Genomic DNA, 18,074 nt, shown 5'->3' with positions numbered 1-18,074 from the left:
GCTGTAGCTAGTGTTGGACTATTTACAGCTGTGGAGCTGTAGCTAGTGTTGGACTATTTACAGCTGTGGAGCTGTAGCTAGTGTTGGTCTATTTACAGCTGCGGAGCTGTAGCTAGTGTTGGACTATTTACAGCTGTGGAGCTGTAGCTAGTGTTGGACTATTTACAGCTGCGGAGCTGTAGCTAGTGTTGGACTATTTACAGCTGCGGAGCTGTAGCTAGTGTTGGTCTATTTACAGCTGCAGAGCTGTAGCTAGTGTTGGTCTATTTACAGCTGCGGAGCTGTAGCTAGTGTTGGTCTATTTACAGCTGTGGAGCTGTAGCTAGTGTTGGTCTATTTACAGCTGCGGAGCTGTAGCTAGTGTTGGTCTGTAGAACTCATCAGTGCTGTATAATATGGGTGTGACGTTTAAACTAAATTGGGATTGATAACATTTAGAAAAAATCCCTAACCAAAAACCTTTTATTTTATTTTTTACAAAATTTAAATCACAGCCAGTTACCACAAAACTACCATTAACAGGGTCCGATCATCATCATAAAGGAAAAATACAAATTCAACGAATACCTAACACAACAATGCTGTAAGTAGGAGGAGGTTATTTCCCATTTCCCTACGGAAAGTATTCAGACCCCTTCACTTTTTCCACATTTTGTTATGTTACAGCCTTATTCTAAAATGTATTTTAAAAAAATAAGAAAAATCAGCAATCTACATACAATACCCCGTAATGACAAAGAGAAAACTGGGTTTTTGAACTTTTTTTAAATAAAAACAGAAATACCTTATTTACATAAGTATTCAGACCCTTTGCTATGAGACTCGAAATTGAGCTCAGGTGCATCCTGTTTCCATTGATCATCCTTGAGATGTTTCTACAACTTCATTGGAGTCCACGTGTGATAAATTCAATTGATTGGACATGATTTGGAAAGGCACAAACCTGTCTTTATAAGGTCCCACAGTTGACAGTGCATGTCAGAGCAAAAACCAAGCCATGAGGTCGAAGGAATTGTCCGTAGAGCTCCGAGACAGAATTGTGTCGAGGCACAGATCTGGGGAAGGGTACCAAAAAATGTGTGCAGCATTGAAGGTCCCCAAGAACAAAGTGGCCTCCATCATTCTTAAATGGAAGAAGTTTGGAACCACCAAGACTCTTCCTAGAGCTGGGTGCCCGGCCAAACTGAGCAATCGGGGGAGAAGGGTCTTGGTCAGGGAGGTGACCAAGAACCCGATGGTCACTCTGAGAGCTCTAGAATTCCTCTGTGGAGATGCGAGAACCTTCCAGAAGGACAACCATCTCTGCAGCACTCCACCAATCAGGCCTTTATGGTAGAGTGGCCAGACGGAAGCCAATCCTCAGTAAAAGGCACATGACAGCCCGCTTGGAGTTCGCCAAAAGGCACCTAAAACAAGATTCTCTGGTCTGATGAAACCATGATTTAATTATTTGGCCTGAATGCCAAGCGTCACGTCTGGAGGAAACCTGGCACCATCCCTATGGTGAAGCATGGTGGTGGCAGCATCATGCTTTGGGGATGTTTTTCAGCGACAGGGACTGGGAGATTAGTCAGGATCGAGGCAAAGATGAATGGAGCAAAGTAAGAGAGATCCTTGATGAAAACCTGCTCCAGAGCGCTCAGGACCTCAGACTGGGGCGAAGGTTCACCTTCCAACAGGACAACGATCCTAAGCACACAGCCAAGACAATGCAGGAGTGGCTTCGGGACAAGTCTCAAGGACATTCAGAGACTTGTCCAGAAGCCACTCCTGCATTGTCTTGGCTGCCCAGCTAGAGCCCGGACTTGAACCCGATTGAACATCTCTGGAGAGACCTGAAAATAGCTGTGCAGCAACGCTTCCCATCCAACCTGACAGAGTTTGAGAGGATCTGCAGAGAGGAATGGGAGAAACTCCCCAAATACAGGTGCGCCAAGCTTGTAGCATCATACCCAAGAAGACTCAAAGGCTGTAATCGCTGCCAAAAGTGCTTCAACAAAGTACTGAGTAAAGGGTCTGAATACTGCGATATTTCATTATTTTATTTTTAATACATTTCCAAAAATTTCCAAAAACCTGCTTTTGCTTGGTCATTATGGGGTATTGTGTGTAGATTGATGAGGGGGGGGGGACATTTTAATCAATTTAAGAATAAGGCTGTAAGTCTAGGGGTCTGAATACTTTCCAAATGCACTGTAAAGCGCTCCGCCTGTCATCGTCGTTAAACGTTGGAAAAATGGCAGAGTGAGACAGGGAAGCGACAGCAGCGAAGTCCTGTATGGCATTACTTTGAGAAGTTAAATGAGAAGGTGATGAAATGCAAACTTGCGAGGTGGAATTGAGCTACAGTGGCTGTACAGGTGCAATGCTGAAAGACACAACCCATGTTGGCAGCAGTGCGATAAGGGACGGAGTGAGAAAATCAAAGCGCTGATTACAGAAATGATTGCAGTTGATATACAGCCATTGTCAATGGTAGAGTGTGTCGGCTTCAATACCCTAATGACATATCTAGAACCAGACTACAAGATGCCATGTCAAAAAAACGTGACGGCCCTGATGGAGAAATTTTACAATGATTGCTCTGTGAGGACAAAGCTCAAGCTCAGAAAATGGCCTATGTGGCATCGATTTGAGTCAGAAACAGTTATTCTAGTGTCAAAATTGAGTTTGAACATCCATTTACAACAGGTAAATGAAGGTTGGGTTTTGATTTGAAGATGTCCATTTGCCCACTAACATGGGGTGAACAGCTGTAGTGATCTCTATCCAATAGCATAGACAGTGAGACAGACCTGCCTGGCAGCTCCGACTTTGTTTACATAAGACAACATGTCAAGCATTTTTGAACTTGAGAAATACTGCACCAAACACCTTAGTTAGATGTAAAATTGTGCAACTAAAACATCCTCAGCGAAAACGTCAAAATTAATTATAGAGTTATTTAAGATTCAGTCTGGGGATTTTGAGGAAGTTAAATCGTTTATTCTAATGAGCAACAGAAAAACAAACGTGCCAAATGGAGTGTTCAGCGGCTCTTTAACAACAGATTGTTGGATATCTATGAACAGGCTGTCATACGTCACTGCAACGAGCCATCACATTGATGAGAAGTGGGACATGAAGTACGTACTGACAACTGAGAACATGGAGGAGAGGCACACAACAGAGAACCTAAAACGGCATTAATACCATCGTTGCTGAGTGGGTGGGGGACAGCAGTAAGGTGACCGACGTCTGGTAGGGTTTCCACTAGTTACCACAGGCACAAACTCACATTTGTTTAATCTTTTTGGTCTTAATTTAAGGTTGGCCATAAGTTTAGCAGTGTGGTTAAGGTTAAAGTTAAGGTTAAGGTTAAGGTTAGGGTTAAGGTTAGGGTTAGGGTTAGGGTTAGGGTTAGGGTTAGGGTTAGGGTTAGGGTTAAGGCTAAGGCTAAGGCTAAGGTTAAGGTTAGGGTTAAGGTTAGGTTTCAAATCACATTTTAAGAAGAGAAATGGTAGAAATTGGCTTTATGACTTTGTGGCTGTGGTAACTAGTGACGACCGGTAGATAGGTAGCCAGGACTGCGGTAGATTGAACTGCATTGCCCCCTAGCGGTCATACACAGAACCATATTTGGATTGTGAAATCACGTCATAAAAAATAAATAAATGTTTAAACGGAAAAAAAATGGCAGTGTAAATGTTAAGAAAATGTGTACATTTGTCACATCCCTACTGTATAATACTGTAGTAGGTACATGGTATCGGTCTACAGTAACTCACCTCTGCTGCTTCTTGATGTACAGTAGGCACTATAAACGTCTAGGTCTCTGTAACGCACCTGTGATGAGCTCACGGACCTCCATGTCATTGGTCTTCCTCAGCAGGCGGACAAGGGCGGGGATACCATCACAGTTCTTGATGGCCACCTTGTTGTCGTGGTCCTTCCCATAGGAGATGTTCCTCAGGGCTCCGCAGGCCTTGCGGTGGACCTCTGCCTTGGGATGGTCCAGCAGGCTTGCCAGCACCGGGATTCCCTTCAGATGGCGCACATCCTTCTTGATCTTGTCGTTCTCGTAGCACAGGTGCTGCAGGTATGCGGCGGCGTTGGACTTGACCGGGTCAATGGGGTGGCCCAGCATGGCAATTACCTCTTGCAGATCGGGGTCACGCCAGCGCGGGTCCTTGCGGATGCTGTCGATGGAGGGCGAGCGGCGGCCGGCCAGGCGGTCCAGGCTGGCCATGCTCCCCCTCTCGGGCTGGGCCAGGGGGGCCGGGTACATGCCATGGATGTAGGGGTGTCGCTCGTCAATCAGCTCCGCCTCGATGGGGTCCTCGTAACCCCTATAACGGAGAGAGGGAAAAGGGGGGTACGTTTGAGGAAAGATCATGTAACATTGTTCAGAGCATTTCATTTCTCTCTGTGAGGAGTTGTAGTTGTATGTTTTCTGTACATTGGGATAGGATTTGGTCTATGACTGTGAACTTAACACCATCAATACTACTTCTACTACTACTGCTGCTGCAACAGATGGAGAGATCATTTAGTGGGATTTGTATGAGAGAGAGATTTCAGGAGAAAGAGAAGGGGGGATAAGAGTTGAGAAAGGCAAAGTGAGGTGAGAGTGATTGACTGATGGAGGGAAAAAGGAGATAGACACAGGGGTGAAGTAGAGGTGAAAAGACAGGAGTGAGAGAGGAGAAAAGAGGACAGAGACGGAGACGGGGGAGAAACAAGGCTGGTCTGTTATTAACAGCTCTGTCAGAGGGCCGCCCGGCCGGCGTGGCTCGGAAAAACAGCTCCCGTCGATAAGAGAAACAGGCGCCACTTCCTTATTAATCGTCTCTGTCGGCTCAGAGCCATGTTCTCTTTTACCTTTCTCTTTTAATAATGATGGGGGAGCTGGGGTTAGAGTAGGAGAAGGAGGAGAGGGAGAGACAGAAAAAGAGTGAGAGTAGTGACAAAGAGCGAGGGAGAAGTGGGAAGGAGGGAAAGAGAGAGAGAAAGAAAAACAGACAAACAAAAAGAAAGAAAGAAAGAAAGAAAAATATATATTCAATTTTATTTGGAACGGCAAGCCAGACAAAATTAAACGGGCCTATTTATATAATGAATATGAATTCGGAGGGCAGAAATGATTAAATATTAAAGCATTAGACCTCTCACTAAAGGCTTCAGTCATACAAAAGTTATACTTAAATCCGAACTGGTTCTCTAGCAGATTAGTAAGAATGTCTAAGCTAGGGCTGTTACGGTGACCACATTACCGCCACACCGGCGGTCACGAGTCATGATGGCAGTCAAATTCCACGTGACCGTTTAGTCACAGTAATTAGGCTTCTCCAAGCTCTGATGCTGTTGATGGTCATTAGTAGCCTACCAAACTTGCTAACTGCCTAGTACTCAGCACTATTGTCCCTCTAATCACTCTGACATCAATGCAAATGTAATCGAAAACCTTATCAAATACTTCATGAGAGCCAATGAGCTCATGTTGTGCAACATTTCTATAGGTTATGCAATTGCGGCCTCTATTAAAAAGAGGAGGATCCCATCAGCTTTCTATAGGCTAGGCTTACTATATTTATTTCTCAACTTTCCTAATATTAAGCACATTGCTTCTCTTTACAACAGGAGTATAGCCTACCTGGCTGGCATGAAAATGAATCACAGGAAAAGCGTCCTCCATTCACTATTTAAGTGCATAGATGACATGTATTTTTTTCCCCCGCCCCTGTTTCGAGACAGGTGCATAATAATGGTCCATTCTAAAACAAAACAAATTTCACACATATATTATTTAATATATGTAAAGACAAGATTAAATCAAGAATAGTCTGATGGGTGACAATATTAGCCTATCACTTGTGAATGATATATTATAACTTGTGAATGATGCCCAGCTTGTGTGCAGTAAGTCAAGAAAGGCATTCCTTTTTTTGCGATTTTTTCAAATCATAGTCGCACACCTCATGTAGCCTAGCCCATAGGCCTTATATACATTTACATTTTTACATTTTAGTCATTTAGCAGACGCTCTTATCCAGAGCGACTTACAGTTATTGAGTGCCTACATTTTTTTTCCTTTTTATTTTTCATACTCGCCCCCTGTGGGAATCGAACCCACAACCCTGGCGTTGCAAACGCCATGCTCTACCAACTGAGCTACTTTTTCACAACTAAAGTGCCCAAATAACTTCTTAAAATTAAGCCATTTGAGTGAGAGGTGCTTTGGAGCATGCAGCCGGAAGAAGGGAATTATAATTATTATATTCAGCCCAAGGGCACAACGACCACTGGCCGCAAAAGGCATGTTTTTTAGCGGCATTACGGCCACAGAAAGTGGATGACGCCGTGTAATTCGAGGCATTATCAAGTGCTTGTCAAATTGTGAATGAGAGACTGATGAAGTGTGTACAGCCTGCGCAAAAAACAAAGCAGAGCTCATGCCCTTCATGCAACCTTTTTCTAATCATCATTAGAGTCACATCATGCAGCCTTAGAATATTTGTCCCGAAACAGTTTGCCCCGAAACAAAGCGTAGTAGATACAATTCTTACAGAGCTGGAACCCAGATGAGTTTCTCCATTGCAAAACTCATCTGGGACTAACTTCGTTAGCTTGATTGCTAGCAGCTAAGCTAGCAGCTGGTTAGTGGCTCTGTCAAGCAGGCTTCAACCTAACGAAGATTGGTTATTTTTGTCAAAAACAACAAAAACAACAAACGGAGTGTTTCCAGCATACAGTGTTTACCTGCGCACTCCCTGTGGCCCCCAGGAGAGGAGAGGAGAGGCAGCAGCAGAGAGAGAGAGAACCCCACCATGTCCACAGGGAGGCTTGTGACCCAACACTGCCTCACCAAAGACTATGCTAATGCCCTGCCTGTCCTGGCTGCCTCCCTGGGACTGGGCCTGGGCCCAGGTTAGCTTAGCGCCAGAGCCATTAAGGGAGATGTATTCTATTTCTATATACAGTATGGCGGTGGTTAGCAGTTAGTGGTGCCGGTATTCTCCTGTGGTGCAGTGGGTCCCGAGTTAGGCCTACACGCCCCAGATGAGAGCCCCTCTATTCCCCTCGATCCCCTCCAGTCTCTCTCCCCTCCCCAGGCCCCTCCAGTAACCTTCCTCCCCAGCCTTCTTTGGGCTGTGATCTAGGCTCTCTGCTCCACAGGCAGCCTCATCAATTCTCAAGGAGCACACACTGAAGGGGGCAAAAAGTGGAACTCTTCATTTCCATCTCAGAGTGGTGGGGGAGGAGATCTCCCGACTGACAGATCATTAGGGTTCTGAAGTATACTGTAGCCCAGTATTTCCCAACCCTGGTCCTTGAGTATCCCCAACAGTACACATTTTTATTGTAACCCTGGACAAGCACACCTGATTCAACTTGTCAACTAATCATCAAGCCCTCAATAAGTAGAGTGAGGTGTGTTTGTCCAGGACTACAACAAAAATGTGTACTGTTGGGGGTACTGGAGGACCAGCGTTGGGAAACACTGCTGTAGCCAGGCATATCTAGATACTGAGGGGGTTTAATATTACTTTCTTTGTTATCCATAGGTATTCATGGTGCTTTGAGAAACAAAATACAAATCCTAAAATGATTTGACTTGTTCCACACGCTTAGGTTTAAGATAGTAACAGACAGATACTTTATTGTCCTCACAGAGGAAAATAACTATCGTCACGCAAAGTCACCATAATGGGACTATCCCAAGGGGGGTTCCCTGTATTTGGGGTAGGAATGATACTAACTATGATACTAAGTTCTATTCCGCTAGCTCTGTTCTCTCCTCTCCACTCTGATGTCTTTTAATCAGGAAAACAGGAGGAGGCAGAGACAGGAAGTGGGACAGGGGAATCTAATTAGTGTTGCACACTATGCGCCACCGCCTGTAGCCTCCCCTCCACCCCACCACTGAGAGAGTCTTGTTTATCATACTTCCATAACTGGCCAGTCTGTTTGGAGCATCTTTGATGTATGGTGCAACAAAATGGGCGACAGCCCTAACTGAGTGCTGGTGGTTATGGAGCTAGCTCCAGTATTTGCTTGAATTTTAATGATTTTTATGTTAAATATGTGCTTAAAATTTCTCCCGACTGCACTAGTGCACGTTGCAAGGGGAGAATCGCATCATGGTATTGCTGTGTCTGGGGCACATTACTCTGTGGGTTTAAATGAGCCCCTCGGTAACATATCAGCTTTTATGGCAACACTTTTTACATTTTACTGCCAGTGAAATCAATACATGATGAACTGGGAGAAAAAGCTCCTACCCAAGCAGCAATGTAACTAAACACTAAATCCTTATACAGTGAGGGAAAAAAGTATTTGATCCCCTGCTGATTTTGTACGTTTGCCCACTGACAAAGACATGATCAGTCTATAATTTTAATGGTAGGTGTATTTGAACAGTGAGAGACAGAATAACAACAAAAAAATCCAGAAAAACGCATGTCAAAAATGTTATAAATTGATTTGCATTTTAATGAGGGAAATAAGTATTTGACCCCTCTGCAAAACATGACTTAGTACTTGGTGGCAAAACCCTTGTTGGCAATCACAGAGGTCAGACGTTTCTTGTAGTTGGCCACCAGGTTTGCACACATCTCAGGAGGGATTTTGTCCCACTCCTCTTTGCAGATCTTTTCCAAGTCATTAAGGTTTCGAGGCTGACGTTTGGTAACTCGAACCTTCAGCTCCCTCCACAGATTTTCTATGGGATTAAGGTCTCCCGAGTGGCGCAGTGGTCTAAGGCACTGCATCGCAGTGCTAGCTGTGCCACTAGACATCCTGGTTAGAGTCCAGGCTCTGTCGCAGCCGGCCGCAACCGGGAGACCCATGGGTGGCACACAATTGGTCCAACGTCGTCCAAGGTAGGGGAGGGGTTGGCCGGCAGGGATGTGGGTTCGTTTCCCACGGGGTGCCAGTATGAAAAAAAAAAAAAAAAACATGTATGCATTCACTAACTGTAAGTCTCTCTGGATAAGAGCGTCTGCTAAATGACTAAAATGTAAAATGTAATGTAAAAGGTCTGGAGACTGGCTAGGCCACTCCAGGACCTTAATGTGCTTCTTCTTGAGCCACTCCTTTGTTGCCTTGGCCGTGTGTTTTAGGTCATTGTCATGCTGGAATACCCATCCACAACCCATTTTCAATGCCCTGGCTGAGGGAAGGAGGTTCTCACCCAAGATTTGACGGTACATGGCCCCGTCCATCGTCCCAATGATGCGGTGAAGTTGTCCTGTCCCCTTAGCAGAAAAACACCCCCAAAGCATAATGTTTCCACCTCCATGTTTGACGGTGGGGATGGTGTTCTTGGGGTCATAGGCAGCATTCCTCCTCCTCCAAACACGGCGAGTTGAGTTGATGCCAAAGAGCTCGATTTTGGTCTCATCTGACCATAACACTTTCACCCAGTTCTCCTCTGAATCATTCAGATGTTCATTGGCAAACTTCAGACAGGCCTGTATATGTGCTTTCTTGAGCAGGGGGACCTTGCAGGCGCTGCAGGATTTCAGTCCTTCACGGCGTAGTGTGTTAACAATTGTTTTATTGGTGACTACGGTCCCAGCTGCCTTGAGATCATTGACAAGATCCTCCTGTGTAGTTCTGGGCTGATTCCTCACCGTTCTCATGATCATTGCAACTCCACGAGGTGAGATCTTGCATGGAGCCCCAGGCCGAGGGAGATTGACAGTTCTTTTGTGTTTCTTCCATTTGCAAATAATCGCACCAACTGTTGTCACCTTCTCACCAAGCTGCTTGGCGATGGTCTTGTAGCCCATTCCAGCCTTGTGTAGGTCTACAATCTTGTCCCTGACATCCTTGGAGAGCTCTTTGGTCTTGGCCATGGTGGAGAGTTTGGAATCTGATTGATTGATTGCTTCTGTGGACAGGTGTCTTTTATACAGGTAACAAGCTGAGATTAGGAGCACTTCCTTTAAGAGTGTGCTCCTAATCTCAGCTCGTTACCTGTATAAAAGACACGTGGGAGCCAGAAATCTTTCTGATTGAGAGGGGGTCAAATACTTATTTCCCTCATTAAAATGCAAATCAATTTATAACATTTCTGACATGCGTTTTTTTTTTTTGTTGTTAAACTGTCTCTCACTGTTCAAATAAACCTACCATTAAAATTATAAACTGATAATTTCTTTGTCAGTGGGCAAACATACAAAATCAGCAGGGGATCAAATACTTTTTTCCCCTCACTGTATATTCAGGAGGCTGGGGTTGAGTGATATCTTACTAGAATGGTAAAGTCCAGTCCACCCTCACCCCCTCCTGTTCCTCCCAGAATGGTTCCTCCCAGTCTAAGGAATGTGCAATGGAACCATTCCAGGAACCAGAAGGGTTGAGGGTGGACTGGAACGTCAAGCGCCACAAACCTCAAGCTCTGCCTTCAGCCCTGGTTATTAGGAAGGCCCCAGAGCTAGGAGCTCTGCTCTGATTAAGCCCCAGTCATTAAGGCCAGACTGGAACAGGGCTGCTAGCCTGCCTGCTACACTGAGGTTTTGGTCTGGAGGGCCTCTCAGCAAGCCTGGATAAACCAGTCTGAACCCTGTGCTCACCATTGAGAGTAGCATTCAGTCTGGTTGAACCAGGCTACGTCACAGCTGCATGATAGATGGAAAAAGTAATGGGTGTCAGTGAGTAGAGGTTATACAGTACCAAACATTCCTTAGTGAACACCCTGTCTGATCTAATAACACATTCAGAAATACAGTTAGGGGATTCAAATGCTAACAGAAATAGAAGATGACAAGCCAAATCAACACTGCTGTGAATAAACCTCCGAAACACAGAGATAGAGGGGGCATTACCAAATGATGTCTTCATTGCTATCAGATACATGGGCATACATCAACCGTCACACTCTCACACACTGAGAATCAGTGTACAGTTGGGGTTGAAATGGAACTCATTTAGATACAACTGATGCCGGGGTTGGTAAACGGGGTGCGGGCTGTGTGCTGGGAATGTCATCATTTGCATTTAAATTGGCACCATTGTGTTGATATAGGTGGTGTTTATTCACAGGATGTGAAAGACCCTCACCGCCTCTACGTTAAAGCTAGCGCCGCCAGACATGATGCTCGCAGGATGATAACAGAAGCAGCTCACACTCATGTTTAATGGAGCTGCTAAAGTGAGTGAGTGAGTGAGAACGAGAGAGAGGAGAGAGAGAGAGTGTGTAGGAGTGACAGCCAGCACATAGTAAAAAGTCTTCAGTGACATCCGTCTTTTCCTTCCCTGTCATCTTCTGTCAATTATGTAGATCAAATCTCTATTCCTGTGGTCTCTGACCCTCTCCAATCCCTTAGAAGGAGACAAACCTCAAAGGATTAGCAGCGGAGACATAATGTGTCCATCTCTGTTTGGAGGAACATTTCCACATGATTATAAGCTCTCAGTGACTATCCACTATACACACAACAAATTGGTCATGTTCAATGAATGTGAGCAATAACTGATTTATGATTTACAAGAGGCATGGGATGCAAAAAATCTAAGCTTTTGTATTCTAACTGCTTCTGCTGTTTTGATGTCATTATCTGTTTTCACAACATGTGTTTGTTTCTTATCTCAATTAAGTCTGGGGAAGAAGGAAAACACTGTTCAGAACTTAGTTTCCCCATCATTGGACTTGGCCAACTGCTTATGAGAAACCTCAAATAAGACAGAAGAAAGATGTCTGTCTCTGGCTCATGCTAAAAGCTATGCACTTCCTAGTCTTGGCAGGCTCTCAGTGGAGTAGAGTGGTCTCTCTCTCGCTCTCTCTCTCTCATTATAATGTGACATGTCCCCTCTCCATTAAGGTAGATGGGGAGGAGGGGCCCGGAGGCCCCATGACAGGGGGAGGTGGGTAGGCAGTTGCAGCATGGCCCCGGTCGCACCAAGGAGAGATGAGCGATTCGAGATTGGCTCCAGACATGGCCATTGTCTTGCAGAGTTAAAAAGCAGCTATTAATCATGCTGACAACCACACACACACACACATTGAGCCACACAAATGCTCGCTCACACACACAGAGGCACAAATGTACACACAAAGGAAGAGAGCGAGAGAGAGAGTGGGTGGAAACACACACACACACGCACAAAGAGAGACCAAGTGAGAGGGGGGACAGAACACCCACATAATGTACAATTTGTACACACACACCTAACTAAAAACTACAAGTGTGGGAGGCCCAGTTCTTACCTCCTACCCTGTAATAGATTACTATAACTCCACCATTGTGACCTAATGTATGCTTGACGACAGCGCAGGAAGCCATTTTGCGCTAAACATCTTAATTTTCCTTTTCCTTTTAATTGAGGGTTTCCAAAGTGACTAGACGATAAGCTGTAATTAAAGTGCTTTAATTCACACATTCATTACAGCAGCGTCGACATGCTATTCTGTTCTTGGAGACATACTAATGAGTGTGTGTGTGTGTGTGTGTGTGTGTGTGTGTGTGTGTGTGTGTGTGTGTGTGTGTGGTGAGTGAGTGAGTGAGTGAGTGAGTGAGTGAGTGAGTGAGTGAGTGAGTGAGTGAGTGAGTGAGTGAGTGAGTGAGTGATTGAGTGAGAGAGAGAGAGAGACAGAGTGAAAGACAGAGACAGAGCGAGAGAGAGCGAGCGAGCGACAGCACGAGAGAGAGAGAGAGAGAGAGAGAGAGAGAGAGAGAGAGAGAGAGAGAGAGAGAGAGAGAGAGAGATAGTGTGTCATGAGACAGACCAGGGCTCTGGGAGGTTCGCTCCTTGCCATGCGAATTCTAACTTCGCAAAGTGTCTAGTTTTATTACCATAACTGTATTACAGATGTGTTACTGTTTGTTTGATAGGTGACACAGCAGGTGATGGAGCATATCAGTGATGGAGGGTGTTGGAAAGACCGGGAAAGATGGCATGTTAGGTTTCTCCCAAAGAAATTACTAGGGTATTGCCTCGTGAAATTAATCAGCGAGCTAGCCACCTGTCAAGTGCCTAATCAGGTGTGTGTGTGCTTGTGTGTGTGTGCTTGTGTGTGTGTTTGTATGTTGTGAAACATGTAGCGTACAGTACAAATTGCCTGTCACAGCAACCGCCTCTCCTCAAGCCAATAGTGGAGTGAATAATTTTCTGGCAACGTGTGTGTATATGTGTCTGGGAGTGTGTGTGTGTGTGTGTGTGTGTGTGTGTGTGTGTGTGTGTGTGTGTGTGTGCGCGTGTGTGTGTGTGTGTGCGTGTGTATTCCATACATACGGAAGCTCTGATTAAAGGGAAGCACCATCAATCTGTACTTCCCTGCCCTGCGCTAGGCATAAATACAACACACTACCATGCTGCCTTTGAATATGGTGTGTGTGTGTGTGTGTGTGTGTGTGTGTGTGTGTGAGATTAGGAACGTTCCAGACATTCAGCCCGACACTGTCAGAGGCTGCTACACTGCTACTCTACATCACCTTTGAACATCTACATGACAGAAACAACACACACACACACACACACACATAGGATTCCTATCTTCCTCCCTCACAAACCTCCTCAACTCACTTCCCTTAAAACTGGCTCAGGGCCCACATTTAATTTCTCTTCCAATGAAGAGAAAGAAAAAGCACAGAGACATTGGAATAAATCCATATTTTACAGCTCACCGGTAAAAAATAAAAGGTCTTTAAAACACACACTGCTCCCCGTCCTGCTCCTGTCCTAAGTCAAACATGCTTGAGGTTTCTCTCTTGTGCTACAGAGTACAGGAAAAGTAGACATTTGTGTGGCCTGGAGGACTGCACAATCACAAAGGGAGATACTGTGGTGTTATTAGGAGACTGAGGGTCCATTTTGGGGTCTTTGTCAGAGGCTAACTGGCTGTTTTCTGGAAGATTGAGCCGGAAGGTTACAGACCTGTTAATGAAAGTCGAGTGAGGAGGCTCAGGGAAGAAGACGTACAACACTGGAGCCTGTATTTAACACTCTCTCTCTCCCTCTCTTCCTCTGTCTAACCACTTCTTGCTTTCTTTCTCCCTCTCCCTCCATCTCCATACAAGCATTTCACTACACCCGCAATAACATCTGCAAAATATGTGTAAGCGACCAATAAAAATGTGATTTTATTCCCTTTTTCTATGGTATCTCTCTCTCTCTTTCTGTCATCTCTGTTTCCCTCTCCTCCCTCCCTTTCTCTTTCCCCATCTAACTGTGTCTCTGTCTCTCCCTCCCACTCTCTGTCTCTGTTTGACTGCCTCTCTCTCTCTCTCTCTTTCTGTCTAACTGCCTCTCTCTCCCTCCCTCTCTCTGTCTAAGTCCCTCTCTCGCTCTCTCTCTCTCTCTATTTCCCTCCCTCTTTCTCTGTCTAACAGTCTCTCTCTTCTTCTCTGACATAAACACATGTTCAACAGCCATTTGCATGAAAATGGAAATCAAGCTCTCTTCCCTTCAGGCCTTCTCTGTAAGAATCACTCAATGAGAAAATACATCTGTTTATAAATGTACACACACCGTTGTTTCTCGCCCATGCTAGAAGAACAAGACATGTATTCTTAATTTGCCAAATCTTGAGCAGACTATTCTTGTCACGTCTCAGACAATGCCTGTACTGTAGCCATGCATAGAACTAGTCCTCCTTGTGCGTCACCTACAGAGGAAAGAACCAGTGTCTTCTGCAGCGAGGACAACACACATGGCTGGCTACACTCAATCAACAACCATCACAGCTAAGATGCTAATCGCCACCCTGCTCGAGTCTTAATCCTGGACACATATAGTTAACCTGGTAACACTTTATTTTAAGGGTACCTAATAAACCATTTATAACGCATATATATAGTGTGTTCACCATTTATTAATCATTACTCCCACATTTGTAAATGTTAGTAATGTATTTATTCACACATTTATATTTCCTTAAACATCCTGTGTTGTGTGATTATTCTTTTACCAGATACTGCTGGAATGTCTACCAATGGCATGCCCATCTTTTTGTGAGAAATTACACTGGTCACTCAAAACATTTATAAAGTATTTATAAAGTATAAATAGCGCTCATTTTAGATTAGGGACTGCAAAAAGACATAACTAATGATTAGTAAATGGGTTTATAAATGTGGCAGTAATGACTAACAAATGGTGAACACACAATTTATAAATATATTATAAATGGTTTATTAGCCTAAAATAAAGTGTTACCCTTAACATTTATCTAACAAGGAAGACCTGTTTTCAAGGAAAACTAGCCAAGAAAGCAGCTCACATCCATATTTTCGGACACCCTAAACCAGACCAAAACCAGTCCAATCCTATCCTATCTTCCTCTCACTGAACAAAGGACACGTACACATTTTCAGACAACTAAAACCAGACAGCATTCTGTCATGTCTCTCGTTCTCACCTGATGCGTGGTCCGTCGCGGAGCGGCTCTCTCATGGTTCTGCCGCGGTTGGTGCCTGGCAGCGTACCTTGGCGCCGGCTAACGGTGGAATAGTCAGGCTCCAGGTCATAGGGCTCCTCCTCCTCGGGGCCCAGGCTGCGGCGGTCGTCCTCCAGTCCGTAGGGCTCTGGCTGGAAGCGTTCTGGCTGCGACCGGTTCAGATCCACACTGCTGCTGCCCATGGGGACCTGGGGCTGGGCCACGTGGCCATAGTCATCCTTCCGGATGGGTAAGGTCCCGTAGCTGTTCTCCGGCCGATAGCTGTTAGCCATAGCGTAGGGGTAGCGGGGAGGCCGGAAGTTGACGCCGCGGGACAGGCTGCCGTAGTTGTCTGTCGCGTCTCCGATGCCGTAGCCATCGTGGAGGCCGTAGTGGCGCCCACCGTACTGACTCCCGCCAAGGTCGGGGGGGAGCGCGTCACTGTAGGAGTCATTGTAGTTGTTGTAGGAGCGCGTGAGCGTGGAGGTGGCCTGCGGCGTGGTGATGTAGCGCTCGCCATTCTTCAGGTAGCGCCGGTCGATGGAGTCTGTGTAGCTGCCCAGCGGGGACGAACCCTCAGGAAGGGGCAGGCCGTCGGGGCCCAGGGGCACCTGGCGAACCGTCCGCGTGGTCACCGTCTTCACCATCTTAGTCACCTAGAGGAGGAGACAAGGTCACAAAGACACAAATAACAACTGATTACCTAATCCTCATTACATTAGTGGTTCATCAGTTACTACCCAATCTTGGAAGTCTGTGTCATGTGTATGGACCACACCATGAGCAACAGTTGATGAAAACAATGTTGAAGCATTCTGATCACCCAGAAATGACTGTACTAAACAGTACAGTCTTGGTCAAAAGTTTTGAGAATGACACAAGTATTGGTCTCCACAAAGTTTGCTACCTCTGTGTTGATGATGGCAATTTGCATATACTCCAGAATATCATGAAGAGTGTTCAGATGAATTGCAATTAATTGCAAAGTCCCTCTTTGCCATGAAAATGGCAAACTTAATCCCCCAAAAACATTTCCAATGCATTTCAGCCCTGCCACAAAAGGACCAGCTGCCATCATGTCAGTGAATGTATCGTTAACACAGGTGAGTGTTGACGAGGACAAGGCTGGAGATCACCCTGTCATACTGATTGAGTCAGAATAACAGACTGGAAGCTTTAAAAGGAGGGTGGTGCTTGAAATCATTGTTCTTCCTCTGTCAACCATGGTTACCTGCAAGGAAACACGTGCCGTCATCATTGCTTTGCACAAAAAGGGCTTCACAGGCAAGGATATTGCTGCTAGTAAGATTGCACCTAAATCAATCATTTATTGGATCATCAAGAACTTCAAGGAGAGAGGTTCAATTGTTGTGAAGAAGGCATCAGGGCGCCCAAGAAAGTCCAGCAAGCTCCAGGACCGTCTCCTAAAGTTGATTCAGCTGCGGGATCAGGGCACCACCAGTGCAGAGCTTGCTCAGGAATGGCAGCAGGCAGGTGTGAGTGTATCTGCACGCACAGTGAGGCGAATACTTTTGGAGAATGGCTTGGTGTCAAAAGGGCAGCAAAGAAGCCACTTCTCTCCAGGAAAAACATCAGGGACAGACTGATATTCTGCAAAATGTACAGGGATTGGACTGCTGAGGACTGGGGTAAAGTCATTTTCTCTGATGAATCCCCTTTCCGATTGTTTGGGCCATTCGGAAAACACCTTGTCCGGAGAAGACAAGGTGAGCGCTACCATCAGTCATGTGTCATGCCAACAGTAAAGCATCCTGAGACCATTCATGTGTGGGGTTGCTTCTCAGCCAAGGGAGTGGGCTCACTCACAATTTTGCCTAAGAACACAGCCATGAATAAAGAATGGTACCAACACATCCTCCAAGAGCAACTTCTCCCAACCATCCAAGAACAGTTTGGTGACGACCAATGCCTTTTCCAGCATGAAGGAGCACCTTGCCATAAGGCAAAAGTGATAACTAAGTGGCTCGGGGAACAAAATATTCCAAGCATTGATTATGCAAGAATGGGCTGCCATCAGTCAGGATGTGGCCCAGAAGTTAATTGACAGCATGCTAGGGCGGATTGCAGAGGTCTTGAAAAAGAAGGGTCAACACTGCAAATATTGACTCTTTGCATAAACTGAATGTCATTGTCAATGAAAGCCTTTGACACTTATGGAACACTTGTAATTATACTTCAGTGTACCATAGTAACTACTGACAAAAAGATCTAAGAACACTGAAGCAGCAAACTTTGTGGAGACCAATACTTCTCAAAACTTTTGATCACGACTGTATGTTGAGGTGTCCCACCATTCAGAGAGACCACAGATTAATCTCGTCCCCAGACAGCTCTCTCTATAGGGTAGCAATTGAGGCTGGGGACGAGGTTACCCACAGTGAGAGACAGGTGGTTAGGACTGAGACACAGCTTGGACACAGTACACCGATGTAGCCTGTTGAATCACACAGACAGGCCAGTGGGATGCCGATGCCACACAGTGAGAGAGAGGCTGAGGAATGAGATGAGGACAACATTGTTCCTTTAAAGAGTGACCTCTGGAGTCGTTAGTATCACACTGATCAGGCCGCAAGCATTGTCAACAACAGGTCAAAGGTCATGCATTGGGAAACTCAGTGACAAAGGGTCGTACCATTGCCTTTAATTCATTTCTATTACAAATACTTGAGGCTAGGTTGTGTTGGAAGTAAGG

General features: G+C 45.4%; 1 protein-coding gene across 2 annotated transcripts in view; it reads right to left on the bottom strand.

Moving 5' to 3' along the window:
• Nucleotides 1-18,074, bottom strand: part of LOC121530643 (armadillo repeat protein deleted in velo-cardio-facial syndrome homolog) — a 344,238-nt gene that overhangs the window by 76,168 nt on the left and 249,996 nt on the right. For both annotated transcript variants that reach the window (XM_041835760.2, XM_045226832.1), the window contains 2 exons: nt 15,344-16,017; nt 3,826-4,328 (listed from right to left, as the gene is read on the bottom strand). In XM_041835760.2, coding sequence (XP_041691694.2) covers nt 3,826-4,328; nt 15,344-16,017 — 1,177 coding nt within the window. The remainder of the gene's footprint in view (nt 1-3,825; nt 4,329-15,343; nt 16,018-18,074) is intronic.

This window comes from Coregonus clupeaformis, chromosome 18 (genome assembly GCF_020615455.1).
Source record: "Coregonus clupeaformis isolate EN_2021a chromosome 18, ASM2061545v1, whole genome shotgun sequence".
In the NCBI taxonomy this organism is placed as follows: domain Eukaryota; kingdom Metazoa; phylum Chordata; class Actinopteri; order Salmoniformes; family Salmonidae; genus Coregonus; species Coregonus clupeaformis.
The sequence above is the reverse complement of the archived record's forward strand: the minus strand, read 5'-3'. Positions and strand labels throughout refer to the sequence as shown.